At 55.1% G+C, this 27,512-nt stretch overlaps 1 protein-coding gene and 2 long non-coding RNA genes across 4 annotated transcripts; 1 reads left to right on the forward strand and 2 right to left on the reverse strand.

The window, feature by feature from the left end:
* Positions 1–496: 496 nt before the first annotated feature.
* Positions 497–1,933, reverse strand: LOC134735366 (uncharacterized). The gene is made up of 3 exons (XR_010118403.1): positions 1,622–1,933; positions 925–1,017; positions 497–745 (listed from the first exon to the last, which is right to left on the reverse strand). It is a non-coding gene; the product is annotated as an uncharacterized lncRNA (long non-coding RNA).
* A 3,817-nt stretch (positions 1,934–5,750) lies between these two features.
* Positions 5,751–6,322, forward strand: LOC134735301 (uncharacterized). The gene is made up of 2 exons (XR_010118371.1): positions 5,751–6,053; positions 6,142–6,322. It is a non-coding gene; the product is annotated as an uncharacterized lncRNA (long non-coding RNA).
* A 3,406-nt stretch (positions 6,323–9,728) lies between these two features.
* On the reverse strand, positions 9,729–20,760 carry LOC134735287 (TBC1 domain family member 3G-like). 2 transcript variants are annotated; one of them, XM_063629689.1, is made up of 14 exons: positions 19,717–20,760; positions 19,367–19,439; positions 19,122–19,204; positions 17,793–17,832; positions 17,239–17,319; positions 16,679–16,786; positions 16,243–16,352; positions 14,940–14,988; positions 14,294–14,414; positions 13,486–13,580; positions 12,467–12,566; positions 11,945–12,097; positions 10,526–10,964; positions 9,729–10,485 (listed from the first exon to the last, which is right to left on the reverse strand). In XM_063629689.1, exons 2-14 carry the CDS (start codon positions 19,436–19,438, stop codon positions 10,353–10,355), a joined length of 1,584 nt encoding a protein of 527 aa, XP_063485759.1. In that variant the 5' UTR covers position 19,439; positions 19,717–20,760; the 3' UTR covers positions 9,729–10,352. The 2 variants fall into 2 exon arrangements, with proteins under 2 accessions (XP_063485759.1, XP_063485758.1); XM_063629688.1 differs by adding an exon at positions 13,029–13,100 and having other exon boundaries at positions 10,358–10,964; positions 19,717–20,757.
* Between the last annotated feature and the right edge of the window lie 6,752 nt (positions 20,761–27,512).

Consider the following 27,512-nt stretch of genomic DNA (forward strand, 5'->3'; position numbering starts at 1 on the left):
TTGGGATCCTCTGGGAATCAGAGCCGCAGCAAAGGCAGCTGCTTGCATCGCTGGAAGCGTTTTTTCCTTGAGTGCCGAAGGGCACCCACAGCCCACTCCTGCCAGTGCAGGGCAGCTGCTGCCAGGCCGGGCCTGGGACCCCACGGAGGCGGGGAGACCACTCTTCTCCCACACGAGCCCAGCTCTCCCTTCGAGTAGCAACCGCCTTCGAGCTCACGAGCACCCGTAGGCCTGGGGTGTGCCTGCGTCTAGCTGGTGAGTCCCTTTCTTTGTTTGATGGCCACTGCGGACGTTAGCTTTTAGGCTGGCATAGTGAGTGGCCAAAAGCTGGGCCCTGCCACTTTCCAGCTGTGCGACTGTGGGCAGGTCCACTCGCCTCTCTGTGCCCCAGTTACCTCATCTGAAAACGGGGGGTAGTAACAGTGGCTGCCTCAAAGGTGGTCGTGAGGCTGAAGCGAACTTGTGGTGCCCTCAGCCTGGCTCCTAGGAAGCACCTGGGAGGTGAGAGCGGAGGCTGTTGTTACCGGGGTTTGTTCTTCTTGCTCCTGCACCAGCCGTCCTCGGGGGAGGAGGCTGCAGCTGCTGCTGAGGTTGCTGGTGTGTGGCCGGAGGTTTTCAGCGCGTCGCCCTCTCTGTGGAGCGGCCGAGCGCAGGGCCGGGAAGCAGGCACGCTGGGTCCTTGTGCTGCTGTCCTATCTCTTTGTTCTTCACCCCTGGGTTGGGAAGCCCGCAGCCTACTGCCTCCCTTTGAGAGACGGGGCTATTGAGAATAATCTGGCTGGGTCCCGGGCCAGCGTCTCCCAGCTTCCAGAAAGTCCCCAGTGGCGAGCGGGAGGTGCTCCCAAGAACTTGGATGGATGGATGGATGGATGGATGCTTTGGGCAGAGAAGGGAGCAGGGGAGCCACACCCCAGGTTGTCCCACCTGCACTGGGGAGAGAAGGGATCCTTCCCCCAGAGGGTGGGCAGTATCTGTTCTGGCTTTAGAGTTGAGAAAGACTCAGATCATACCAGGTATCTGTGGGCAGAATTGATTTTTTTAGGATTGTCCTTTAGTCCACATTGATGAGTTTGTGAATCTTGTGTAAACCACAATCACCATCTCCATCACACAGCCAACACTCGTTTGCCTAAATCACGGTAGAAGTTCCCCTGATCACTGTAGAATGTTTTGCGGTGACAGGTGCATCACCACGGGCTCAGGTGCAGGGTACACTCCGGGCCTGGCAGTGGAGGGCTGTCCTGACCCTCTTCTCCGGCCCAGCCCAGGGCACATGACCCCTCGGTTCCTGTCCCACCCCGTTCCCTGGAAGAAGCTTGGTTTCCAGTAGGGAATCAGGTGCAGAGTGTGCAGTATAGACTCAGCGTTTGTCGACTGACTGAATGATAGCACAATCCAGGCTGCTTCCTGTTGGCTGGGTTTGGTTGGACTGGGACCGGTCAGAGGAAGAGGCAATGCCGCTGACAACGTTGCTGAAAGCTTCACGGGAGGCTCCGGCTGACAGGTGCTCTCTTGCTGGGCTGCCTAACAAGCAGCCCCTATTCTTATTCTTAGCTTCTTCTTGGAAACCACAGACATCCCCGGGACAGCCAGACGTGGGTATGGCCTGGGTCTTACTCACACTGCATTTCGGGGTTCCTGAGCTGCTTGTTTGAGCGGGAGGTGCTTCAGGTTCAGGTCTTACGCCTAGCCCTGAGGGTGAGAGGGCCTATTCTGATTGGCCCCCAGGCCCTGCTGTGGAGTCTGGGTCTGAGTTGAACAGCTGAGAACGAGCCCCAGACCTCCATCATGGTGGTGGAGCATTGCAGATGCCCTGGAGCCAGCCTGCCTGGGGTCAAGTCCTGGTTCCGTCTCTGACTGTGTGACCTCGGGGACGTGCCATAACTGCTCTCTGTGACCTCGGGGACGTGCCATAACTGCTCTGACTGTGTGACCTCGGGGACGTGCCATAACTGCTCTGTGTGACCTCAGGGACATGCCATAACTGTTCTGACTGTGTGACCTCGGGGACGTGTCATAACTGCTCTGTGCCTCGGTCTCCTCATCGGTGAACTATTTCCCTCTTAGGGATGTTGTGGGAATTCAGTGGGTGAAGGAATGCGAGTCCTGAGAACCGTGTTTGCTTTGTGCACATGCTCAGACGCATCAATGTTTCTGATTCTCATTCACTTCTGGTGACTTTTAAGCGCTGTCAGGCTGTCCCCACTGTGAACAGTCCTTGACAGGGTGTTATCTTCAGAAAGCAAAGACTAGCACCTGGCCCCCCAGGCTTCCAAAGCTACTCATGGCTTCCCACTGTCCAGGCAACCATGTTGGCTTTCAGTTCCTTGGAGCTAAGGCCAAAAAAGGTTTAGAAATAGAAACTAACATGCCATGCTCTGAAAATAGGCACCAGATCAATCTGGCTGTGCTAGAAAGTCCAACATCATCATTATCATCTTCCTCATCATCATCATCATGGTAGTGACGTCCTTATCACCTGTGTAAGGTTCACTATGTGCCAGACATTGCCCTAAGCCCTGGTGAAATCCTAATATGGGCTGTAGTTTCATTAAGAGTATTGTGGCCGGGCGCGGTGGCTCACGCCTGTAATCCCAGCACTTTAGGAAGCCTAGGTGGGCGGATCACGAGGTCAGGAGATTGAGACCACCCTGGCTAACACGGTGAAACCCTATCTCTAATAAAAATACAAAAAATTAGCCGGGCATGGTGGCACGCAACTGTGCTTCAAGCTACTTGAGAGGCTAAGGCAGGAGAATCCCTTGAACCCAGGAGGCAGAGGTTGCAGTGAGCTGAGAGAGCCACTGCACTCCAGCCTGGGCGACAGAGCAAGACTGTCTCAAAAAAGAAAAAAAGAGTATTGTACCAATGTCAATTTCCTGGTTTGATTGTCGCACTATGGTTGTATAAGAAGTTCTCGGGGGTGGCTGGGCGCGGTGGCTCACGCCTGTAATCTCAGCACTTTGGGAAGCCGAGGAGGGTGGATCACGAGGTCAGGAGATCGAGACCATCCTGGCTAACACGATGAAACCCCGTCTCTACTAAAAATACAAAAAAATTAGCCAGGCGTGGTGGCAGGCGCCTGTAGTCCCGGCTACTCAGAGAGGCTGAGGCAGAAGAATGGCGTGAACCCGGGAGGCGGAGCTTGCAGTGAGCCGAGATAGCGCCACTGCACTCCAGCTTGGGTGACAGAGTGAGACTCCGTCTCAAAAAAAAAATAAAAAAAAATAAAAAGTCAGGAAACAACAGATGCTGTAGAGGCTGTGGAGAAATAGGAACACTTTTACACTGTTGGTGGGAATGCAAACTAGTTCAACCATTGCGGAAGACAGTATGGCGATTCCTCAAAGATCCAGAAGCAGAAATACCATTTGACCCAGGGATCCCATTACTGAGTATACACCCAAAGGAATGTAAATCATTCTCCTATAAAGACACATGCACACATGTTTATTGCAGCACTGTTTACAATAGCAAAGACATGGAACCAACCCAAATGCCCATCAATGAAAGACTGGATAAAGAAAATATGGTATATCTACACCATGGAATCTATACAGCCATAGAAAGGAATGAGATCATGCCCTTTGCAGGAACATGGATGAAGCTAGAAGCCATCATCCTCAGCAAACTAACACAGGAACAGAAAACCAAACACCACATGTTGTCACTCATAAGTGGAGTTGAACATTGAGAACATATGGACACAGAGAGGGGAACAACACACACCAGGGCCTGTTGGGGGGTAGGGGGTGAGGGGCGGGAACTTAGAGGATGGATCAATAGGTGCAGCAAAACACCATGGCACACGTATACCTATGTAACAAACCTGCATGTTCTGTACCCATATCCCACCCCCCTTTTCTTGGAAGAAATAAAAAAATAAGAGGGCTCTATCCATCATGGCTGTTGGCTGTCAAATTATTTTGAGTGAATAGAAACCCATGGTTCCACCTGGAGAACAGAAGGTATAAATACCTCCTGTCCACCACACAGGATTTTCACGAGGAGGCAATGAGAGAATGGATAGGAAAGAGCTGATGTTGTTACTATCATTATTACTGATAAGCCTAATTCATAGGTATATGCAGTTCTTCATTCCTTTGAGTTATTTCATAAGGATGGCTGTTCTCAACTTGAACAGCCAAGTCTTGAATGCTTGTCTTGATGGGTTGTGTAACTTGCAACCGATTTGTTAATAAGTGAAATACTGCATTTGGTGAATTATTCACTTAATTCAGATGATTCCCAGAATAACTTCCTTCACTGGGATGTATCTTGTTGAGTGGCAACAAAACAGGGATTGTACGTGATTCCCATCCTAGCTTAATAGGCGTTAGTCCAAAACCCAGGAATGTGCCATCCGTGGGGATGTTTTGGGTGGATGGGTAGAAAAAGGGTGGAAACCCTTGTCATAGGATATATTTCTGGGAAGGAGATGCCTAGGTCAATAGGTTTCAACATTTTTATGGTTCTTGATACTGTGAAAAATTACCTCCCCAAAGGATTCCATCAATGTGTTCAGCCTTTGAGATTGTATGCTACACCGTTTACAGAGCTCTTTCAGTCATGTTGGTTATTGTTTTGTAGGTTTGGTGAGTGTGGTATCCCGGTTTAACAGGTAGGGAGATTGAGACTTGGAGACAGACGGAATGACATGGGAAGTTCACAATCCTTTTTCCTGGCTGGAGGATCCAGGTTCTCTGAAGCTTAGTTAGTCTAGTATCAAGAACGACCATTTTTCTCACTGCACCAGCACCCCCTCTGACAGTAACAGCAAAGTTCTGCAGAAAGGATTCAGTCCAGCTCAAAAAATGTATCTCACCTACTATGTGTGAAGATTTAGAACCAATTCAACAACAATTGAACATGAAGGATGGGCAATTACAGATGATACAAATATAAGAATTTCTTCCACTTAAGATGGTGGTAGGAGGGGAGAAGGACGTGAACATTTATAAAGTTCCGTGCACTTTACATACATGTCTGATTTAATGTTTATAGCAACCCTTGTTACTGTCCAGCTGTTCTCTTTCATTGGTTTTGTTTTATTTTTTAAAACTATCATATTTTGTTATTTCAAAACCATCATACTTCTTAAACCTGTGACCCCCACCACTTCCGTATCAATAGCTGTAGTTGGTTTTATCCCATTTTACAGTGAAAATGGAAGCCGTAGGTTGGAAACACCTTCAACTTCTGACCACCAAACCAGTGAATTTATTTGCACCCACATTCCTAAGTTTGGTTGCCTTCCCCTCCCTCCCTCCTTCCCTCCCCTCCCTCCCTCCCTCCTTCCCTCCCTTCCTCCCTCCCCTCCCTTCCTCCCTCCCCTCCCTTCCTCCCTCCCCTCCCTTCCTCCCTCCCCTCCCTTCCTCCCTCCCCTCCCTTCCTCCTTCCCTCCAGGGTTGCCTGTTGAATGTTGTTAGGAATCTAAGTACTGAAGGGAAACTGCCTGGGTTTGAATTTTGTTCTGTCCCTTGCACCCTGCCTGGCTTCAAATCCTAGCTCTGCTTATTCAGTTCTTTTAAGGGGATGATCTTTGAGCAAATGTCTTAGCTTCTGTTTTCCCAAGTAAATGGACACAATAGTTGCTACCTTGTGAAAGAGTCATGTAATTGACCAGCATTTACCAAGTAGCATCAATGTTCAGTTTCAGTCATTGGTGATTCTGCAGTTGGACTGTGAGGGGGTGTTGGGGTGGGGGGTGGTGTGTGTGTGTAGCACTTCATTACGTGGAGAAAGGAAAAGATACTTTTGATAACTGACAGGCAGCTTTTCTCTGCTTTCGTGTCAAAAGGGAAGAAGGGAGTTTGGAGAGGGAAAGGAATTCTCTGTAACACTAAGCTCTCTTCCACAAAAACAGAGGTACAGAATGTGTAATAATTTACAGAATTTCTAGACTTCAAGGATCTGATTTTTTTAAATTTACTTTTATTTTTTCAGGTTGAGACTGAGCTAAAGTTAATCTGCGGCGACGTTCTGGATGTACTGGACAAACACCTCATTCCAGCAGCTACCACTGGCAAGTCCAAGGTTTTCTATTATGAAATGTAGGTTCTATGCTAACAATTAACAAGTGTACTTCAATACATTTAAACATTCTCAGGAATAATTGGCTTTGTTTCTTTTTTTTCTTAGGCATTTAATATTATTTTCCTTATTAAATATAACCAAAAATCCCACAGAAATTAACAAGAGGAGGAGCCTCTAAATATCAACAAAATTATCACTTGATAGACTAGAATTAAACAAGCAAATGATTCTAAGAAATGGCACAAGTGTATTCATCATAAAATAAAATTTCTACATGAAACATTCAGCCATTCCAGACCATTTCCGTCTGTGCAGGCTCATCTTTTCCTGTGTTTTGCAAAGCCCAGCTAGAGCAAGCAAGTTCTTCCCAATAGGTTTTTCCCATCTCTGGTTGCTTGGCTGGCTGGGCTTCCCCTACAAACCCCCTTCCTTTCCCCTAGGCAGGGCCCAGTGTCCCCATCCTGAGGAGTTGAGCTCATGAGGGCATCTGACCAGGAGTAGCTATTCGTGGTGCTATTGTCATTGTCCTGTTTGATGTGTGAACATGGCTGCTGGCTCTACAGAGATTTGGCAGGTAGCAAGGAGGTTTCTTTTCAAACCTTCCTTTGGAAGTCAGACTTGGTGAGGATCTTATGCCCACTTTTTCCTAGCTCTGTGGTGTCAGGCATAGTCTCAGTTTCTGCAAATTGGGGTTAAGAATTCATACCTCACAGCAGTCTTTTGATAAATAAATAAGATCTTAAGTGTCAATTATTCCACTAGAAATTGTACAATTACTTTGGTCTTCATCCTGGAGGTCCACTGACAAGCCTCATGCAAACCTGTGGCCCTGTTCATAAAGTGTTTTGTTTTTTTTTCTTTTTTTTTTTGAGACGGAATCTCGCTCTGTCGCCCAGGCTGGAGTGCAGTGGCGCAATCTCGGCTCACTGCAAGCTCCGCCTCCTGGGTTCACGCCATTCTCCTGCCTCAGCCTCTCCGAGTAGCTGGGACTGCAGGCGCCCGCCACCACGCCCGGCTAATGGTTTGTATTTTTTAGTAGAGACGGGGTTTCACCATGGTCTCAATCTCCTGACCTTGTGATCCGCCCGCCTCGGCCTCCCATAGTGCTGGGATTACAAGCGTGAGCCACCACGCCCAGCCTTCTTAATTTTTTTTTAAGAGATAAAGTCTCACTCTGTCACCCAGGCTGGAGTGCAGTGGTGCAATCATGGCTCACTGCTTCCTGGAACTCATGGGCTCCAGCAATCCTCCTGCCTCAGCCTCCTGACTAGGTGGGACTATAGGCACACGCCACCGTGCCTGGCTAATTTCTTGGACTTTTCTCTAGAGACAGGGTCCACCCATGTTTCCCAGGCTGGTCTGACTTCTAGACTCAAGTGAACCTGAACCTCCCGCCTCGACCTCTCAAATTGCTGGGATTACAGGTGTGAGCCACCACACCCAGCCTGAATTTCTTATGTGCCATGCTACTACAAAACGTCATTATTAGGGGCAGCAGGATGGAAGGTGTAGGAGGACGCTGTAGTGCCTTTACAATATTTCTTTTTTTTTTTTTTTTTTGAGACAGAGTCTCGCTCTGTCGCCCAGGCTGGAGTGCAGTGGCGCAATCTCGTCTCACTGCAAGCTCCGCCTCCCGGGTTCACGCCATTCTCCTGCCTCAGCCTCTCTGAGTAGCTGGGACTACAGGCACCCCCCACCACGCCCGGCTAATTTTTTTGTATTTTTAGTAGAGACGGGGTTTCACCGTGGTCTTGATCTCTTGACCTCGTGATCCGCCCGCCTCAGCCTCCCAAAGTGCTGGGATTACAAGCGTGAGCCACCGCGCCCGGCACACCCGGCTAATTTTTTGTATTTTTAGTAGAGACGGGGTTTCACCGTGGTCTCGATCTCCTGACCTCGTGATCCGCCCGCCTCAGCCTCCCAAAGTGCTGGGATTACAAGCGTGAGCCACCGCGCCCGGCACACCCGGCTAATTTTTTGTATTTTTAGTAGAGACGGGGTTTCACTGAGGTCTCGATCTCCTGACCTCGTGATCCACCCGCCTCGGCCTCCCAAAGTGCTGGGATTACAAGCATGAGCCACCACGCCCGGCCTGCCTTTACAATATTTCTGTATATCTAAAATCATTTCAACAGGAAACATTTATTTCAAAACGTGAAGGTTTTGATGACACCATGAGCCTGCCTTTGTACTTTAAACTCATGGAAGGAGAACCACCTTCACGTTTTGAAATAAATGTTTCCTGTTGAAATGATTTTAGATATACAGAAGTATTGTAAAGGCACTACAGCGTCGTCCTGCACCTTCCATCCAACTTCCCCTCATAATGACTTTTTTTTAATTTTATTTTTATTTTATTTATTTATTTATTTTTGCACACAAAACAATAAACATTTTCTAAAACTACATACTAACAAAAAGATGCATATCAAACATATTAGGAAGGTTGCACATGGGAAGACGGGGAATAGAAATGGGGGGTGGGAATTAAAGAAAATAAATGAGAGAGGGACTTTGTATGGATCAATGATAATAACTCAATCCTCTATTTGACAAAGAAGAAGGAGAAGGAAGAGGAAGAAAAAGAAAGTGGGATAAAGGATCAGAAAGGGAGGAAAATAGAAAAAATTAGAGTATGACTCCAGGGTAGACCTGTTTTGTTGTCGCTTGGTTCGTTGGTTGGTTTGACAGTTGTGTTTTTCATGTTTCGCCATGTTGGCCAGGCTGGTCTCGAGCTCCTAGCCTCAAGTGATCAACCCGCCTCAGCCTCCCAGAGTACTGGGACTACAGGCGTGAGCCACCACATCCAGCCCCCACATTGCTTCTGGCCTCTGTGGTAGACCTCCCAGACAGGGAGGCCGGGCAGAGGCACTCCTCACTTTCCAGATGGGGCGGCTGCGCAGAGGCGCTCCTCACTTCCCAGATGGGGCGGCCGGGCAGAGGTGCTCCTCACTTCTTCACAGACGGGGCGGCCGGGCATAGACGCTCCTCACTTCCTAGATGGGGTGGCGGCCGGGCAAAGGGGCTCCTCACTTCCCAGATGGGGTGGCCGGGCAGAGGCGCTCCTCACATCCCAGACGATGAGTGGCCGGGCAGAGGCGCTCCTCACTTCTTCCCAGATGGGGCGGCTGGGCAGAGACGCTCCTCACTTCCTAGACGGGGTGGTGGCCCGGCAGAGGCGCTCCTCACTTCCCAGACGGGGCGGCCGGGCAGAGGCGCTCCTCACTTCCCAGACGAGGCGGCCGGGCAGAGGCGCTCCTCACTTCCCAGACGGGGTGGCTGGGCAGAGGCGCTCCTCACTTCCCAGACGGGGCGGCTGGGCAGAGGGGCTCCTCACTTCCCAGACGGGGTGGCCAGGCAGAGGCGCTCCTCACTTCCCAGACGGGGCGGCCGGGCAGAGGTGCTCCTCACTTCCCAGATGGGGCGGCCGGGCAGAGGTGCTCCTTACTTCCCAGATGGGGCGGCCGGCAGAGGTGCTCCTCACTTCCTAGACGGGGTGCGGCCGGGCAGAGGGGCTCCTCACTTACCAGACGGGGTGGCGGCCGGGCAGATGCTGCAATCCCAGCACCCTGGGAGGCCAAGGCAGGCGGCTGGGAGGCGGAGGCTGCAGCGAGCCAAGACCACGTCACCGCACTCCAGCCCGGGCCACACCGAGCCTCCTTCTGCAGTCCCAGCACCTCGGGAGCCCGAGGCGGGCAGAGCAGTGGAGGTCAGGAGCTGGAGACCAGCCTGGCCGACATGGCGAAACGGCGCCTCCAGCCAAAGGAGAAAAACCAGGGAGGGGTGGTGGCGCGCGGCGGCAATCCCAGGCAGCGCGCAGGCCAGGGCAGGAGAATCACGGGAGCCGGACGCAGGGAGTCTGCAGCGAGCCCAGTTTACTCCAGCCGGGGCCACAGAGGGAGGGAGAGAGGGAGGGAGGGAGGGAAGGAAGGAAGGACGGAAGGGAGGGAGGAAGGAAAGGAGGGAAGGAGGGAGGGGAAGGAAGCCCTAATGACGTTTTGTAGTAGCATGGCACATAAGAAATTCAGGCCGGGTGTGGTGGCTCACACCTGTAATCCCAGCAATTTGAGAGGTCGAGGCGGGAGGTTCAGGTTCACTTGAGTCTAGAAGTCTGAGACCAGCCTGGGAAACACGGGTGGACCCTGTCTCTAGAGAAAAGTCCAAGAAATTAGCAGGCACGGTGGCGTGTGCCTATAGTCCCACCTAGTCAGGAGGCTGAGGCAGGAGGATTGCTGGAGCCCATGAGTTCCAGGAAGCAGTGAGCCATGATTGCACCACTGCACTCCAGCCTGGGTGACAGAGTGAGACTTTATCTCTTAAAAAAAAATTGAGAGATGTAACATGAGTACAATCCTATTAACTAAATAATAAGGCCCTGAGGTGGGAGTGCACTGCTCCTCGTCCCTAGCTGCGAAGGAGGTGTCCTGGTCGGAATCAGTGCTGGGTGCACTGCAGGGCCCGGAAGTCCATGCCCACATTGTTCAGTTCGGCGAGAGCCAATCTCACTCCCTCGGCAGAGTGTTCAGCCTGCCAGCAGGTGGCCAGCTGGTCCTCCTGGGATATGGCACGGACCCAGCAGCTCTGTTCGAAATCATAATGGGGGAACCAAGGGCCCCCTACATCCAGGTCCATCGGGAGACGGGGCATGGAGTTCCACTGCAGGAATCTCCAGGAACCCTGAGGTCCTCCCTGAGCCAGGGCCGGGCTGGGCACACCCTGAGTGCCCACAGGGTAGCTGTCTTCCCGGACAGCCCCACCAGGACAGGGTGTGGAAGAATGAGGTGCCCGTGGCGGGAAAGCTGACCAAATGGGCCGCTGGAACCGGGCTGGTGGGCCTGGAGGGGCCTGCCTGTCCCCCTTGCAGAAGGTCTTCCCGCCACGTGAAGCCAGCACAGGCCCGGGTGCCGAGGACCCTTGCTCGGCTTTGGCTGAAAGGAAAGCAGATGTGGTCAGCGTCTCCAGGGAGCCCATGCAGGCCTTTCCGGGCTGGGCCCCACCTGCCTGCGTCTCTGTAGTCCTCGGGGTCTCCGTGTGGCCCCCGTGGCCTGACACTGAGGACAAGCCTGTAGTCTGCTGATCCCAGAGGGAGGGGTATGCGCTCCCTGGCATGGGGAAGCTGTCGTGGCATGGCGGGTGGCTCCTGGGACTGCCCCCAGGGTTGGGACTGGCTGTGGGTTTCCTTCCACACACATTCGTCCCAGGGCTGTTGGGCCTGGGATACGGCCCCCAGTCAGAACTCAGGTGGGAGGGTCCTTGGATGTCACCCAGCCCCTTGCCACCTCACATGGGGACCTGTCTCTGCAGTGGGTTTTTGGGCCCGGACGTGGGTCACCCTCTGCCCTCCTGGGCTGCCCAGTCCATGCCAGGACTGACTGTTCCCACATCGGGCTGAATTCTTGGCTCTGGCTCTGGGCCCGGAGTCCCGCCTGTGCCCTCTCCCTGAATGCTCTGGGGGTCAGGGACCCCCAATTCCCTTGTCTCCCTGGCTCAAGGCTTGTTGTCCTGGCAACCTTGGAGGAGCGTGCAGGAGTGAGGGGCCTCTGCTGCTCTCTGAGGCTGTGGGTGCTGGCAGGGAGAGGCGGGGTCTCCCACAAATGGGTCTGGCTCCTCTAGTAACTTTGAGGGCCCTGTGAGGGGGAGAGCCAGACACCGTGGAAAGTGGGGGGGGCTCGAGGGAGGGTCTTGCCCACATCCCCCTCCTGCGTGCACAACACGTCCAGTACACAGGCACTGAGTGCCTGCCCTGAGGACCGGTGGGCCTCCTGTACTTTCTTAGAGTCCAGGAGGAAGAGGAGGAAGAAAAGGTGAAGAGGAAGGCCCAGGTAGTAGGGTTGCAGGTCCCGGGCCCTCCCCCACTGTTGACTGCCCCAGAGGGTGACATGGGAGGGGACACGGCACTGGAGCCCACCTGAGGGTGGCAGGTCCGCTTGCTTCCTCCCTCGTTTGTTCACAGAGGCCCTGACGTGCTTGAGCACCGTGTCATCATCCCTGGCCCAGTGACGGCAGAACTGGCTCCGAAAGCACGCCCACAGGCCAGAACTGGATGTCTCCTTGAGGCGCTCTAGGGACAGGGTGGACATCAGGCCAGAAGAGTTCCCTGGGAGGGGGCCAGCCCATACCCCGTGGCCACTTCAGCCTCTCACTGGGTGGTGCTGGATCCTTTTGTGGCCACCCCCGGGGTCCAGATGTGCACAGGAGGCTGTGACTGGGGGGCGATCTGGACAGGGAAGTGCCCGCCACACTCCTGACTTTCATCTGGGTCATGTGGCGGATGGGCTCGCTGTCACAGTGCCCTTCCCGGCCCACCTGGCCAGACCTCCCTCTGAGCCAGAACAGGGGATCGTGAGGACAGTGTGAGGAAGCTGCCTTCGGGCCAGTCGGGGTCTGACCCCGGGGCTCCCCAGGCCCCATTGGGCACACGTAGACTTACTCTTCTGCACCTCGAACGCAATGGTGGTCATGGGCATCCGTGCTTGTTTTCCTTGTAGCAGGTACACGTCCCACAGGCGCAGGGTCAGCCCGAGAGAGATCTGTGGAGACAGCAGGCGTGGGAGAACCTGGCCCTTCCAGGCTGGGACTGGTGGCTCGAGCTGTGCCCATTGGGGTTTCAGTCCCCAGAGTCAGTGGCCTTCCCCATGAGCGTCGCCTGGGCCCTCCAGGACGCTGGGTCAGGCAAGGTCTTGCAGCTCCTCATGGGGGGCACTCATATGAGTGGAGATGTGGCTCCTGGAGAGAGGGGCCTGCCCAGCGCTTGAGGCTTCCCTGAGCCCTCTCGAGTCGGGTCCTGGCGCAGTCTGCCCATGAGGCTGGGCCTGAGCCCCAGCCATTGCCCTGGGATGACCCCTCTTAGGCAGAGGGTTTTGCTTGCGTGTCCTTCGGGGACCCGCCTGAGCCTCCTGTGGGCTGGGGTGAACCAGACTGCCGGACTGAGGAAGCAGGGCACTGCAGGGCAACGAGGGTCCCTGAGCCAGGGTCTCCCTATGCCACCTTACCTTCATTAACATCCGGAGAAGCCAGCCTAACGAGAAACACTGCCCGCATAGACCAGCGTCTATGTCCTGGTCCTGATGGGAGCAACAGAGGTGCTCAGGCCACTGGGCTGCCCTAAAAACCTCCCTCTTCCAGGGCCTCTGAAGAACCTATGCCTAGTGCAGAACACTGGGCAGTGTCCAGGGCTCCCCGCCACACCGTCCCCTTCCCGCACTCTCGGTGGACACACTGCCCTTTGCCCTGCTCTGCGGGAGCTGGGGCCCCATCCCTGTGCCTCTGTCTCCTCCAGGGCAGGAAAGGAAACCAACTCCCAGCCCATGCAGAACCCGGCATCCCAGGTCAGGCCCTGGCTGGGACTCAGCCAGTCACCAGCCCCACGAGGGGCTCCAGCCCCCCTGCTCCTCCAGCCCCACGGGATGCAGGGCCTCTGGGGAAGAGCCGAGGGGACCATAAACTCACCAGATGCCACATGGTCTTGGGTTGTGACGTGGGTACCACATGCTCCTGATGGTCTTGGAGCCCCTGGACTGTCCCGCCATTTGGGCTGTGGAATCCTGAGAAGCCCCCAGCCCATCATGAAATCAGAGCCTTCTCCCAAGATGTGGAGCCATCAGCTGCAAGAGCTGGACAGCTTGAGAGGCTCCCAAACCTGAAGACCTCCCACCCTCCCATCTGGTGACCCCACCATGCGGCCTTTACCCTGGGGAGGTGGGGCGGGAACATCCCCTGGAGCCTGGCTGGAGGTTCCCCTGGAGGCCTCCTGGGCCAGGGTGCAAAAAGGGCAAGGCTGACTGTGAGGTCACAATAGGGTGGCCAGAACAGCGTGGGTACTGGGCTTCCTGGTCATCTCCTGGAAGTGGGGTCGGGCCAGGGGACACGGGATGGGGAGATGCTGCCACCTGGGCTTGCTCGGCCCATTCGTGTGCACCAAGGGCAGCGGGAGCCCTGGCAGTTGGAGGGCAGGAGGACTCTCAGGGAGGGGAGAGTCAGCTGCACAGAATCAGAGCCGGAGGGCGTGGCTCCGGGACACAGAGGGTGGCCACGGGGAGGATGAGATGCCCTCTGCTGATGGGGTTGAAAGGTGTCTGACTTGGGCTGTGGGGGTCGGCTGCGGACTCCTGTGGGACCCTCAGCAGAGACGTCCTAAAGGCTCCCAACGAGCCGGCGACACAAGGAGAGTGCCTTGGCTGAAAGCCGAGATCACCTGGCCACGGTGGCCGTCCCCGGGTCTGGCTGCGTGAGGCCCCAGGGGCAGCTGTTCACCTACCCTGCAGGGAGTGCCTCTCACTGGCCAGCAGCTGCACCGGTGCCCAGAATGCGTCCTCCTCAGGCAGATACAGGAGGAACAAGGGGGCGATGTGGCTCAGGTTCCTGTGGTAGCCCACCTCCTGCAAGAGCCAGAGTCACCATGGAAGGACATCAGCTGGGAGGGCTGAGGTCACCTGGGAGGACTCATGTCATTGGAGAGGGCAGAGGTGACTGGACAGGCTTCCTCTGATGAAGAGGCTTCCTCAGGATGCAAATTCATTTCATGACAAGAGCCAAGTCCATCAGGCACTTCAGCACCTTGTCCAAAATGTCTCCTGAGACCACCATCCTGCGTGTGACGCTGCCAAGCTCCCAGGCTTTGGGGCAGCCCCAGGAGGAGGGCGTCATTTCTTGTTCTGAGAAGTGGTGGTCAGGCCCAGGTGACACCAGGAGTCCAGGCCCCAACTCCTTTGTGTCTCAGCTTGACCCCTTGAGACCACCCCCTTGCTTGGAGGTTTATGCCAGCGGGGAGCTGGAATCCTACCTCCTATAACCTGGTGGGTCACAAATACTAACTTTAAAAGAAGCAATGACACCCCCACCAGACACCCACTCCTGTGAATGTGGAAATACGGCCCGGGAACCTCACTGCCGGGAATACTCACCGGGTTATACTCCGCAGATGCCAGGAGGATGTAGAAGAGTTCCCGCTGCCTAGGAAACAGAGAAAGGGGGCTATGGTTTGGTTTGTGCAGACGCTGTTACTTTCACTTTGTCTACAAATCCTAACGACAAATCCCATTTCAGGTTCAGATGATTCACCAGATAAGCAGTGAGCTCTTCAGGGCCTGAGACTGTTGAAGAAATGTTTCAGTAAAATCCACATCCGTGACATGCAAATAGCCCAGTTGTAGTGAGTTGACCGATCCTTTTCACTCTGAATGATTCTTTTTTTTTTTTTTTTTCAGTTTGCGCACATGCCAGTTCAGTCTCTGGGTGTACAGTTTCTCCACAGTTCCAAACCAACGTGCGGAGTCTCCTGGCCACCGCTCCAGCCCCTCCTGGAGTGACTCCTTCATCCTCCAAGTCTCCAGAGTGGCCCCTATGCACCCAGCCTCTCCCCGATTCGTCAGCCCCTGGCCACCCAGACTGCTTTTCAGTCCCTGTGGTTTGGCCTTTTCCAGAATGGCCTAGGAATGGGAATGCTACTGTGGTAGCTTATTGGGTCTGGCTTCTTTCCCTTAGCAAAATGCATCTAGGATCCACCCACGTTCGTGTGGGCATCACTGGCTCGTTCCCTTTTCTCACTGGGTCTTCTGTTTGAAGGGAGGACCAGCCTTGCTCTCCCCACGACGTGTTGAAGGCCGTCCCCGAAGGCTCGCTGTGTGAGTGACGGTGAATCAAGCAGTGAACCTGGCATGCAGGTTTCATGTGGATGTCAGTTTCCAAATCAGTGGGTTCCATATCTGTGACACCTTGGGGACACGTGGTTCAAGTCCATTGAGCTTTGTGAGCCACTGCCCAACTGGCTGCCAACGTGGCTGTGCCGTGTCATGTTCCCAGCAGACCTGGATGAGAGTTTCCAGGGCCCATAATTCTCCCAGCGTTTGGTGCTGTCAGTGTTGTCTGGGTAGGCTCATGGGCCCTCCATCCTGCCACCCTCCCGTGGGTCCTACCACGGGTCCCCGTGGGTCAGGGAGAGCACCTTTCACCATTGTGCATGATTTTCTTTGCTGTCTTCTGTCTCCTCAGGATCCTCCTGGGCTCCGGCCCCACATGTTCCAGCCTGGCCCAGGGCTTGGAGACAGGGAGGTGCTCGGTTCATGGTGCCGGCTGCTCCCTGGGCCAGGAGAGCTCTTGGCAGCTCTGTCATCCCTCCTGGGTGACCCTGGCTTCTGCTCCGGGGAAGTCCCCATCCCTCTCGTTCACCCCATCTCCACTGGGACCCTGTGGCTCCCGTAGGCTTACCTGGCTCCATATCGATGCCTGAAGAAGACATGGTTCTGGAGAGTCCTGCTAACATCCCGGTCGATCTGGTGGATGTGTTCAGATGACCTCTTGCCCTTCTGCTTCACGAGCTGTAGGGCAGGGCCAAGAGAAGGAAGCAGCCTCAGAACAGATGGAAGACTCCCTGCCCCAAATGGCAGTCGGCCCACAGTCAGCACTTTGGGAAAGAAGGCTTCCTTCTGCAGAAAGCTGCTTTTTGGCTTGTTACTGAAGCCAGGGAGGGTCACCAGAGCCGAGTTTTTCTGTCTGTGGTGACTGTATCACCATCTGTGCCCAGGGTGTTCATCTGACCTTCCCCCTCACCCCACCCCCCAGGGTGGGCTTGGCGTTCCCTCCAGCTGGAGACCTGGACCCCTGACACGGCTTGTCCTGTTTGTTGTGCTCTGGCTGAGCGTACCTTGTATTTGCTGGGGTTTTTTAACTTGATTTCCTGAATGTTCAGGAGGACTGACCACGCCGGGCCCCGGATGTTCGTGGGAATTCCCTCGTATATGCGATCTACGAGCTGTGGGCAGAAAACAGTCTGGTGTCACAGGCCACGGGGTGACCCCAGTGAGGACCAGAGCCCGGGGATTCTGGGAATTGTCGGTTTTGGCCCCATGATTCCTCAGTAGAGGTGAGATCGAGCTGGGACACGGTCTCCCTTCCCAGGACTGAAAGAGTGGATGGACACTCAGAGTTGAAACTCTGATCTGAACCTTTTTCTTCCTTGGGGTCACCAGGACATCCCTAGCCTTGAACTCCAGGTGGTCCGAGCCCTAGATTCAGATTCCCTCCCAGCAAGGTGACGCTTGCACGAATAGGCAGGCAATCTGGCGACCAGGCCTGCAGTCCTCCGGGCGAGGACAGTGTGCCACCCGCCCTCTGAGAGGCTGACGGTGCCAGGCCACAGCCATGGGTGCCTGTCCCCTGTCTCTGCAGAGAGTGCTTCCGGGGGCCTCTCCCTCCACACATTACCTTTTCACTGTTCTTGTACGTCTCCCATTCGCCCAGCATCTCCAGCCACTTGCTGTTTCTCCTTGTCTCCCGCCGAATTCGCTGTCAAATGAGGAATGTTGGAGTTAGTGGAGCTGCCGGGCTTCCCAGAGCTGCCCGTGGATGCTGGGTCTTGGGCTCTGGAGCCCTGGTGGGACCCAGCTGGAAGGAGCCAGGGAAGGGCAGACCCTAAGGGCTGAGAGCCTTTGAGCAAATGAGCACCAGTGGGCTGGCTTTGGGACCCCGGGATGTGCCATCCTCGGGCCACAGACACACCAGTCTTAGGTCCCAGCCTCTCGGTGGGGTCCTGACACAAGCGGGCAGCCACCCTCAAGCCAGGACTGTGGTTCTCACTTTGGAATTGTATCAAACTGCCAAAGTTAAATCAACCTGGGGTCAGGTCTCTGCTGCCCCTCCCAGTGACAGAGTGTTGCCCTCACCCGCCACCGCCCAGGCCGGCTGCTTCCTCTGCCTCACTGACCACCCGCCCAGTCCCTACGTCCCTGGACCAGCCCCTCCATGCATCAGGCTCTTACCTTTGCCTCCCGCGCAGTCAGAGAAGGCAGCTCCATCTCACTGTAAGGCAACCCAGGCAGCGCTGAGGACCTGCACAGGGCCTGGAGCCACCCCAGCCTGGGAGCCGACCCCCAGAAAGGACTGGCTCTGTCCCTACCCAGCTCAGGGCTCAGCCCGGGAGAAGGCACAGGGAAGGGAGGACAAGGGCCTTCCTGTGGGGCTGACTCCCAGGAGGGGCAGGACCTGGGAGAAGGAGTGCGGGGACTGCCTGGCCGGGGTTACCGGGGCCCCTGGCGTGGGGGCTGGTCAGGCTGCACAATGGGGCTGCCCATCCTGGACTCGAGGTGGTGCTTACTGCTGGAGCTGAGAAAGGTCAGCCTTGAGATGGGATGGGGGCCGCCCAAGGTGGGCGACCGGGCCCTGACAGGAATCCCTCAGGGATTGGCCACATCACCCCGCCAGGGTCAAGGGAGGCTGCCCTGAGACCTGCCCGGTGTACTCTGGGTGCACCAGGGGCCCATCCCACTTGACAGCCCCAAGGCTCTTGCAGGCTCTGACCTCCCAGCATCCACCTGCCTCTCCCTGCACCTGAGCCACACACCCTGCATTTCAGAAGTGGCACGGCTCATCAGCTCCCTCCCACCCTACTTCCCCTGGGATCCGCTGTCTCTCCATCCTCTGATCCCTGAGGGATGGGCCCCAGGCTGGGCTCCTCTTACCTGGCCCCAGATCCCTTCCCAGCACCAGACCCAGGGTCTTTAGTCACAAGCCCTGCTGCCTCCCCGGCCTCACCCTGAGATGCCTAGAGCGGGGCCCTGCCCATCTTCTCCCCCATTCTCTTAGGGCCAAGGCCCCCACTGTCCCCACACCTTTCTCCCTTCCCCATGGGGACAGTGAGGGCTGTAGCTCTAGGGAAATGGGGGAGGACAGGGGCAGGTGGGCTCTGAGAGACCTGCTGGACAACAGCCCCGAGGCTGGGCCAGGTGTCTCCTCACCCTGTGGCCACAACCCTTGGATCTCACTGGGGTTGTCTCCTGGTAGACAGGGCCAGACCCTCAGGTTGCCCCGCTCCTCTTGTGCTGACTTGCCGACAGAACTGCTGAGAGCCCGGGGGCCTGACCTTGCCCAGTCTCCATTCCCACCGGCTCCCTAGATGGGCCTTGCATCTCTGGCCTAACAACAACCTCGGGCTGGACTTGCAGGGGAGCCAGGGGGGAGTTCTGACCCTGGAAAGGAGGTTGACCCGAGCTGGCGAGACATGTCCTGTGTCAGAAAGGCCTTTCTAAAAGCAAACCCATCCCTGAGCTGAGACAGATGCTTTAGGGGTGAGGGGAGCACAGAGGACTCACTGCACAATCCCAAACAGATCCATGTGTTCGAACATTCTGATGAGCACAGGCCCCTTGTCCTCTGGCAGCCCAGCTTGGTGCCCCTGTAACCCAGAGGGAGCCTTGGTGAGGGGTCCAAGGTAAAGGGTGCAAGGGCCTGGGGGTATTGGCCACCCGTCCCTGCCATGTGCTCCTAGGGAACCCAGGACCCTTTGACCAGGGCGCACTGGAAGAGGCCTCCCTCCAAGAAGCAGACCGAACTGTACCTGTTCATATTTCCTGATGACGTCCTCTCGCTCCTGCGCCCGCCAACTATCTACATCCTCCACCACGTTCATCCTGTGAGACAAAATTGGCTAAAGGTTACACTGTACCCGACAGCTTCGGAGAACACCTGAACCGCTCCCACCGGGCTCCCAGATGCTGGTTGGTTGTGTAACCTTCATTCCACCATTGCACTCTGGTAAAAAGGGGCCAAACCCCATGGCCCACACCTCCATGGGTCTCTGCAGTCTGAAGCCGCAAGCAGGGGTGAGCATCTTCCCAAGGACTCGAGAAGAGTGGGACCTGGACAGAGAATCCCGTTTTCCCCTTATGCCATGAAACGGGCACATACCTGCCCCAGCAGGTTGAACGGTGTCCACCTGCCAAGGGTGAAGGGCCTGTGATGGGCTATTCCAGGGTTGTGGATGCGAACTGGGGTCAGGCACCAGAGGTCTCTGTACGATCAGCCTCCTGGGATACTCAGGGCCACAGAGATGCCCAGTTTCCTATGGGGAACAAGGTCTCTCCTGACTGCTCCGTTCTACCTCGCTCATCACTTGGGCTACCGTGGCCCTTCGGTCTAACCAGTGAAGCTGCTTTAGGAATAACGCCATTTGAGCGGGAGTGTGTTTGGTTTTGGGGATGAGGGATGAAAATGATCTACTGTCTCCAAAGCAGCCACTGCGCTCATGGAAACCACATCTCTCGGGGAGGGACTGTGGACTCCACCATTCTGAGCTGTCCCTATAGGAGGGGGCTTCATTTTCCTGGGTCAATGATGAAGAACAGTGGGTCCTTGCTCCTGGAGAACATCTAGATGGACCGTCCCTCCTGAGAATACTCAGGGCAAAAGGAAAGCGAGGCCAGACAGAATAAGAAATACTTGGGGAGAAGCCCAGTGCCTAGACCCCTTCGAACACAAGGGAAGATAGTCTCCCCAGAGCCAGCCCTCCAGGGCTCCTTCACTTTCCACAACTGCCCAAGGGCAGAAGGCTCCCCGTGCCACTCCCAGACAAGGGACCGTGTGTGTCCAGTGGGTCCCACAGTGACCATCAGGACCCAGCTTAGGCCCCAGGTGTGTTCTGAGGACCCTTCCCTCCTCCCCACCCACCGTGGCATTCTGAGGTCATGGCACGCATCACAACGGGGCCCTGCCCGGGTCAGCAGGGCCCAGAGTCAGGGTCCTCCGCTGCCTGGGGCGTCAACATGCCTGCCTGCAATGTGTGCACGTGCGTGCACACGCGTACGTGGGTAAACACGTCTGTGCACGTATGTGTTGCTTCTCTGGCCAGGCCCGGCTGCCCCACTCATGTGTGCACCCAGTTCCTCATCACTGTCACCCCCGAGGCCCAGGGCCAGCATCAGAGCATCCATGGGTACTCCCTAACCTCAGTGTCTCTGCCAGGGCCAGGCTCTGCCCCATCGGGATCAGAAATCTGGGCAGATTTGGGATCTCGAGCAGGGAGGTCACAGGGTTGAGGCCTGAAGTCTAGCACGGCACACAGCAGGGCTGAGAGCAAAACCCAGAGTCATGTCTGGATTTTCGGGCCGGTTACCGCCTCTCTGACCCCAGACGTCTCACCTGTCGAATGGGTACATTCGGGAACAGCACCCACTCTACGAAGCCACCGTGAGGACAAAAGAGAAAATCATCTACACAGGCAGTGTAGAACGGGCTCCCTGTGAGTGCTCAGGGATGACCCTCCTCCTCAGCAGCTGCCCAGAGGCCAACACCGCCCATACCATAGCCACTGTCCCCAAGTCAGCCTGGAGGGAAGAGAGCAGGTCACACTCACCTGGTTCTGATCAGCTGGCCTGGGTTACGTATGCCTCTCAGGGAGGAAACCTCAGGGAGAAACCAGAAAACTGGTGCTCAGAAACCCCACTGCCTGCGTGTAACTGCCGGAGAACACAGAAGGCAGGCCGGAGAGCGGATAGATGCTAAGCACCAGTGGCATTCTGAGGTCATGGCACGCATCACAACGGGGCCTTGCCCGGGTCAGCAGGGCCCAGAGTCAGGGTCCTCCACTGCCTGGGGCATCAACATGCCTGCCTGCAATGTGTGCACGTGCGTGCACACGCGTATGTGGGTAAACACGTCTGTGCACGTGTGTGTTGCTTCTCTGGCCAGGCCCGGCTGCCCCACTCGTGTGCACCCAGTTCCTCATCACTGTCACCGCCGAGGCCCAGGGCCGGCATCAGAGCATCCATGGGTGCTCCCTAACCTCAGCCCTCCCCACCCAGGGTGGTCCTGGGATACACATAGGGGTGGAGGGAAGTGACTGCTGCTGTTGGTTCTCAGAATACAAATGCTAATACCATTATCCAATGGTCTTTTTAGCGTCTCTAATGGTATCGCTTTTTCATTTCTGACATTTTAACTGTGTATTTCTCTCCATGACCCTTGGCTATTCTAGCTAGAGGATCCTGTGGGGAAAGTGCCGGGCACACAGTAGGGGCTCACTCTTCTAGGCATGTTATCTAAAACCTGGCTCATCTGTCCTTCCACCCAGGGCCTAGGGCATGCCAAATTCCAGGGGCCAGAAAGAGCTTGGGATAAAATGAACCTTCAAGGGGAGGGCTTTGACCTGGCCTGAGTCTGCCTGTGCCATCCAAACGGAGTCTCAAGTCCTGAGGCAGGACGTCCAGATGCCCCAGTGCAGGGCCCTCCTGATCAACACCTGCTCCCCTGTACTCATTAGCAACCTCACCCACCCGACTCTCAAAGCACACTTGGCTCTCATATCCAGGAGCTCTGCATCTGTAGATTCAGCAACAGCAGATGGAAAATATTCAGAAAATAAATTGGATGGTTATGTTTCTATTGAACATGTGCAGAGTTTGTTCTTGTCATCATTCCCTAAAGAATACGGTATCACAACCATTTATGTAGCATCTGCATTGTATTACATATCATAAATAATCTAGTAATGGTCTAATGTCTACGGGAGGATGTGCATAGCTTATACGTAAGTACTACGCCATGTTATATCAGAGACTTGAGCACCCATGGATTTTGGCATTCCCGGGGACCCTAGAACTAATCTGACATGGATACCAAGGGATGACTGTATATACTCACTCAGGAAGGCTTCTCATTGGAGGAAGGGCCCGGTTCAGGACAGACAGGGACATCATCCCTGGACTACCGTCCATCCATCCATTCATCCATTGGCACCACCCTCTAGGACTGTCCCAATGACAGCCCTAGCAAGTGGAGACAAGAAAAAAGACTGGCTCAAATGGTACAGCTTTTTGAGGTGTTGGAAGATGTTGCACCAGTATGAGAATAGTGGGTCAGTTTTCTCCAGGATCCAGAAAGCATATCAGGCAGGCTCGGGGAGAGGAAAGGAGCACGGCCTCTCCAGCAGCCACACAGGCCTGCAGTAGGCTGGGGCTGGCGCTGGGGCTGGCCCTGTTTATCACTTGGGCCTCATGGGGGAAAAGAAAGAAGAGGGGGCAGAGGAGGAGCATGGGGGCAGCTGGTTGCCTAAGGAGAAGGCGTCTCGGGGAAGGGGTATTCGTTCGTTTTCACACTGCTATAAAGAAATAACTCGAGACTACGTAATCGATAAAGGAAAGAGGTTTAATTGACTCCCAGTTCAGGGAACTTACAACCATGGCAGAAGGCGAAGGGGAAGCAGGCACCTTCTCCACAAGGCAGCAGGAGGGAGTGAGTGGAGAACCAGGAAGTGCCCCACTTTCAAACCATCAGCTCTCCTGAGAACTCCCTCACCATCCGGGGAGCAGCAGGGGGGAAACTGTCCCCACATCCCATCCCCTCCCACCAGGTTCCTCCCTTGACACAGGAGGATTACAATTCCACATGAGATTTGGGTGGGGACACAGAGCCAAACCCGTGAGGGTCTCAGTGTATCTTGCAGCTCCCCTGGGGCTGAGGCTGAGTACAGATCTGCTGGCCCTGCTTTACAGCACGCGGGGACTCTGCCTGTGTGCCCCCATCTGCTCTTCCTGGGGATGGTGGCTGCTTCCTCAAGAGGAGGGTGGATCTGCTCTTCTGCCCACCCCTCTCCAGGGCCTTTTGGAGCCCTGGCCACGACCTCCCAGGGTAAGGCCAGGACACCGGCTCCTTGCCCTTCTTGCTGCTTGGGTGACAATCCTGGGGTCACCCATAGGCCCCATCACTGTTGCTGCTTCTAAATGGAGAGTATTTTGGCACGTCTTCCTGGCAGAGTCCGGGGCCTCATCCCTGTTATTTATTCTGTCTCGGTAAAGCCAGGTGAAGACATCTGGGCAAGGAGATAGTGGAGTGGCCCCCAGGAAGGGGGGGTGGAGGGCGCTGGCCTTCGGGCTTGCCTGGACCAGGGTGGGAAGGGGCAAGGTTACCAGGAAGCAGGGCTGTCAGGGCTAAAATCAGGAGGCGGTAATAATGCTGGTGGGGGGACAGGGCTGTGTGGTTGGCTTGGGGTGGGGCATGAGAGCCAAGGTTTGTCAGCACGCAGAGGGGTGGCTGACTCACGGACTAGGGGCTGTGGGACCCAGTGGTTGCCCTTAGCTCTTGGATCCTGGGAGACTTCTGCAGCCTGGATGTGGGGCAGCCGAGGGGTGGAGGTGGGGCAGACAGGGGTAGGGGTGGGAGAGGAGGCCCTGCATGGCAGGGTGCTGGGTAGGAAACCAGCCAGGGGCCAGTTGGCATTGGCGGCTCCCAACCCCATCCCCACCCCCAAGCCCACCCTACCCCCGCCCTGCTGCAGAGACGGGCCTGGGCGGCTGTCCTCTGCTTTGGCCTCAGCAGATCACACGATGGAAGCTGGCAGCCCACTTCCTGTGGGCGCACCACTCGAGCCAGCTGCGACCTGCACTTTCTGCTTCCTGGAGTGTGGGGCGCCCACTCAGGAGAGCACGGCACACCCCACGCCCCTCATTTCGAGGATGCTGGGAGGTGGGGACCAAGGTCCTGCAGCCCTGTGCTTGCGCTATGAAAGGTAGCCTGGGAGTCCTGTGTGCGCCCATCCACGTGAGGCCCCAGGAGCCTGAACAGTGGCAGGCAGAGAGATGAGGAGGGAGAGAGAAGAGGAAAAGAAGGAGAGAGAAAGAGAGATGGGGAGAAGGGAGTGAGACAGAGAGAGAGAGGAAGAGAGATAAGGAGAGAGACAGAGGAGGCTCAGAGGAAAAGGAGCCAGAGAGATAGGGAGAGAGACGCAAAAGGCAGAGAGAGAGACGGAGAGACGAGCATGAGTAGGAGGTCGGGTCACTCTCGATCCCAGTTCCCAGTGAAAACCGTAGGTTGCCATCACCTAACCCCGCATGCAATAAAGTCTTCTGCCTCCTGCTTACAGCCCGAGAACCCCTTCTCCGAGGGAATAAAATCTTTGACCGTTGCCCTTTCTCACCGGAGTTTGCTTGTGTCTTCTGATGAACCGTGATGTCTCACCTACTGCCTTCCTGGGCTCAAGGATCCATGAAAAGCCGACGCCTCTTTTGGGGAAGCTCTGCAGTACCTTCATCTCACTAGGCTCCCCAGGAAGCTTGTGAACTTGGCTTGAGCCCTAAGCAGCCGAATATGTGCCGGGCCTCTGCTTCTCTCTTTCAGTAAGAGGGAGAACCAAGAAAGAGACTGAAGCATGGTCTGCAGAGAAGGCACTTGTGCAAACACCAGGAGAATGAGGGGCCTGAGTTGCCTTCATTTCTCCTAAAAACACGCATTTCCTCCCAGGCCACCCTAGTGAGGGCATGAAGCACAGCATGTGTGTGTATGTGTGTGTGTGTGTGTGTGTGTGTGTGCAGGTATATACATGTGAATGTATTTATGTATGTGCATCTGTGTGCATGTGTGTGTGCAAGTATATGCATGTGTATGTATGTGCATGTGTGTGTGTGTGCATGTGTGTGTGTGTGTGTGCGTGTGTGTGTGTGTTGCAGGGCTTTACAGTGGACAGGATGTGGGAGGGCAGCTGCAGCTCCAAGCTGCAAGTCTTTCTGATAGAATGGTTAAGATTCCCTGGACCACAGAAAGAGTGTTTTCATTTGCACCTATTTTTATTAGCATTTAAACCTGTATTCTTCATAGCATGTAAAGCTTAAGTTGCTTAACTATTCTTAGAAACGTTTACACCAGCGGTCTCCAAAGTTTTTGGCACCAGAGAGCAGTTTTCTTGAAGACAACTCTTCCACAGACCTGGGAGAAGGGGAAGGGATGATGCAGAGATGGTTCAAGCCCATTACATTTATTGTGTGCTTTATTTCTATTATTATTTCACTGTAATATATAATGAAATAATTACACAACTCACCACAATATAGAATCAGTGGGAGCCCTGAGCTTGTTTTCCTGCAACTACATGGTCCCATCAGGAGGTGATGGGAGACAGTCACAGATCATCAGGCATTAGGTTCTCATGAGGAGCACGCAATCTAGATCCCTGGCATGCGCAGTTCACGGTTGGGTTCTATGAGAATGTAACGGCACTACTCCTCTGACAGGTGGCAGAGCTCATGCGGTAACGCGAGGGATGGGGAGCAGCTGTTTCTACAGATGAAGCTTTGCTCACTGGCCGGCTGCTCACCTCCTGCTGTGTAGCCTGGTTCCTAACAGGTGGGGACCCCTGATTTACCCAGTAAGATAAACACATTTTTATGTCAATTGAAATTATTCACCTCGCACCACCCAAAATTATCGTGCATACCTCACCCACCCAAGGGTCCGGTAGTGCACGTTGGGAGCTGTAGACAGTAAGCCTGGAGCTCCACTGAGCATTCCATCCTCCACCATCTGTGGGCTAACAGGCTGCGTTAGCTTCCTAGGGCTGTTTTACGGTACCACAGACTGGGTACCACAGGCCCATGTTTGGAGTGTCCTCCTTGCGGGGCAGAATCCTTCTCCTTGTCCAAGGCCCAGACCAAATGCCATCTGCCCGCTGCACAGGGCCTCCTTGGTGACACATACACCATCGGATTACAACTGCAGGGGAGGCCAAGACCCGGCTCAACATTTGTTGTTGGCACGGCCTGTTGGCCCCAGAGCCCCGGCATGTGCCTGTTACAGGGTGCCCTGCCCTGCCTAGGGTCAGAGCCTGTGCAGATCTTCCTTTCCTGTCCATCCTGGGCTCCTTGAGTGCAGAGACCACCCTGTTGACCCTACTGCTCTGCTAGGGGATTTGTATAGCACAGGGCGGGCCCTCAGGAGAGAGGGTCCCACCTGGCCTCTCCCCTCAGCCACGGGTAGATGGACGGGCCGCGTCTTTGAAAGTGGGATAGTCCTGATATATAGAGATGCTCACTTGCGTGACTCATCAAACATTAAGCAAACCTTGTTTTTTTCATTAAAAAACAATTAGTCCTGACTTCGAGCTAATGGCCGGATACAGCTCAGCAGTCAGCAGATGTGGTCCTCAGGCTGAGATAACGAAGATGAGCGCAATCATCTCTCATGCCTGCCTAGAGCTTTACCAGGCTCAGAGCCCATTCACACCCACTGTCCCGACTAATCCCAGAAAAGCCCCGTAAAGCAGGTAGGGCAGGTGTTCTTGGCTGTAATTTTGTGGAGAAAGAAGCAGACCCAGAGGTTCAGCTACCAGCCCGAGTCCATACAGCCGGCATCTAGCATACACGGGTCCACACAGCCGGCATCTAGCACGCGCGGGCCTCTTCCATCCAAGGTCCAGGTTCTGCCCATCTGCTGACCCTCCATTGGCCCTCGTCCCTCTTGTTCCCAGTCCCTGCCCTGGAACACAGCTCTGCAGAGCGGGGCTCCAGCGTTCTGTGCTGACTGGGTGTCTGACCCCTCCCCGGCTCAGACTTCAAGCTCCAGCCACTTCTGGAGGGTGCTGACCCTCTCGCAGACCCCTGCCCTCCACGGGAGCTGGTCTTTTAGACGCATGTGGGCACCCGGTGACACGAACACAGAGACGAAATGCAGAAAGGAGAGTATTTTTCTTTTTTTTTTAAATTTTAATTTTTTGAGATGGAGTCTTGCTCTTGTTGCCCAGGCTGGAGTGCAATGGCGTGATCTCGGCACACTGCAACCTCTGCCTCCTGGGTTCAAGTGATTCTCCTGCCTCAGCCTCCCGAGTAGCTGGGATTACAGGCGTGCACCACCACGCCCGGCTAATTTTGTATTTTTAGTAGAGACGGGGTTTCTCCATGTTGGCCAGGCTGGTCTCAAACTCCTGACCTCAGGCGATCCAC

Source organism: Symphalangus syndactylus, chromosome 20, assembly GCF_028878055.3.
Source record: "Symphalangus syndactylus isolate Jambi chromosome 20, NHGRI_mSymSyn1-v2.1_pri, whole genome shotgun sequence".
NCBI classification, from domain to species: Eukaryota; Metazoa; Chordata; class Mammalia; order Primates; family Hylobatidae; genus Symphalangus; species Symphalangus syndactylus.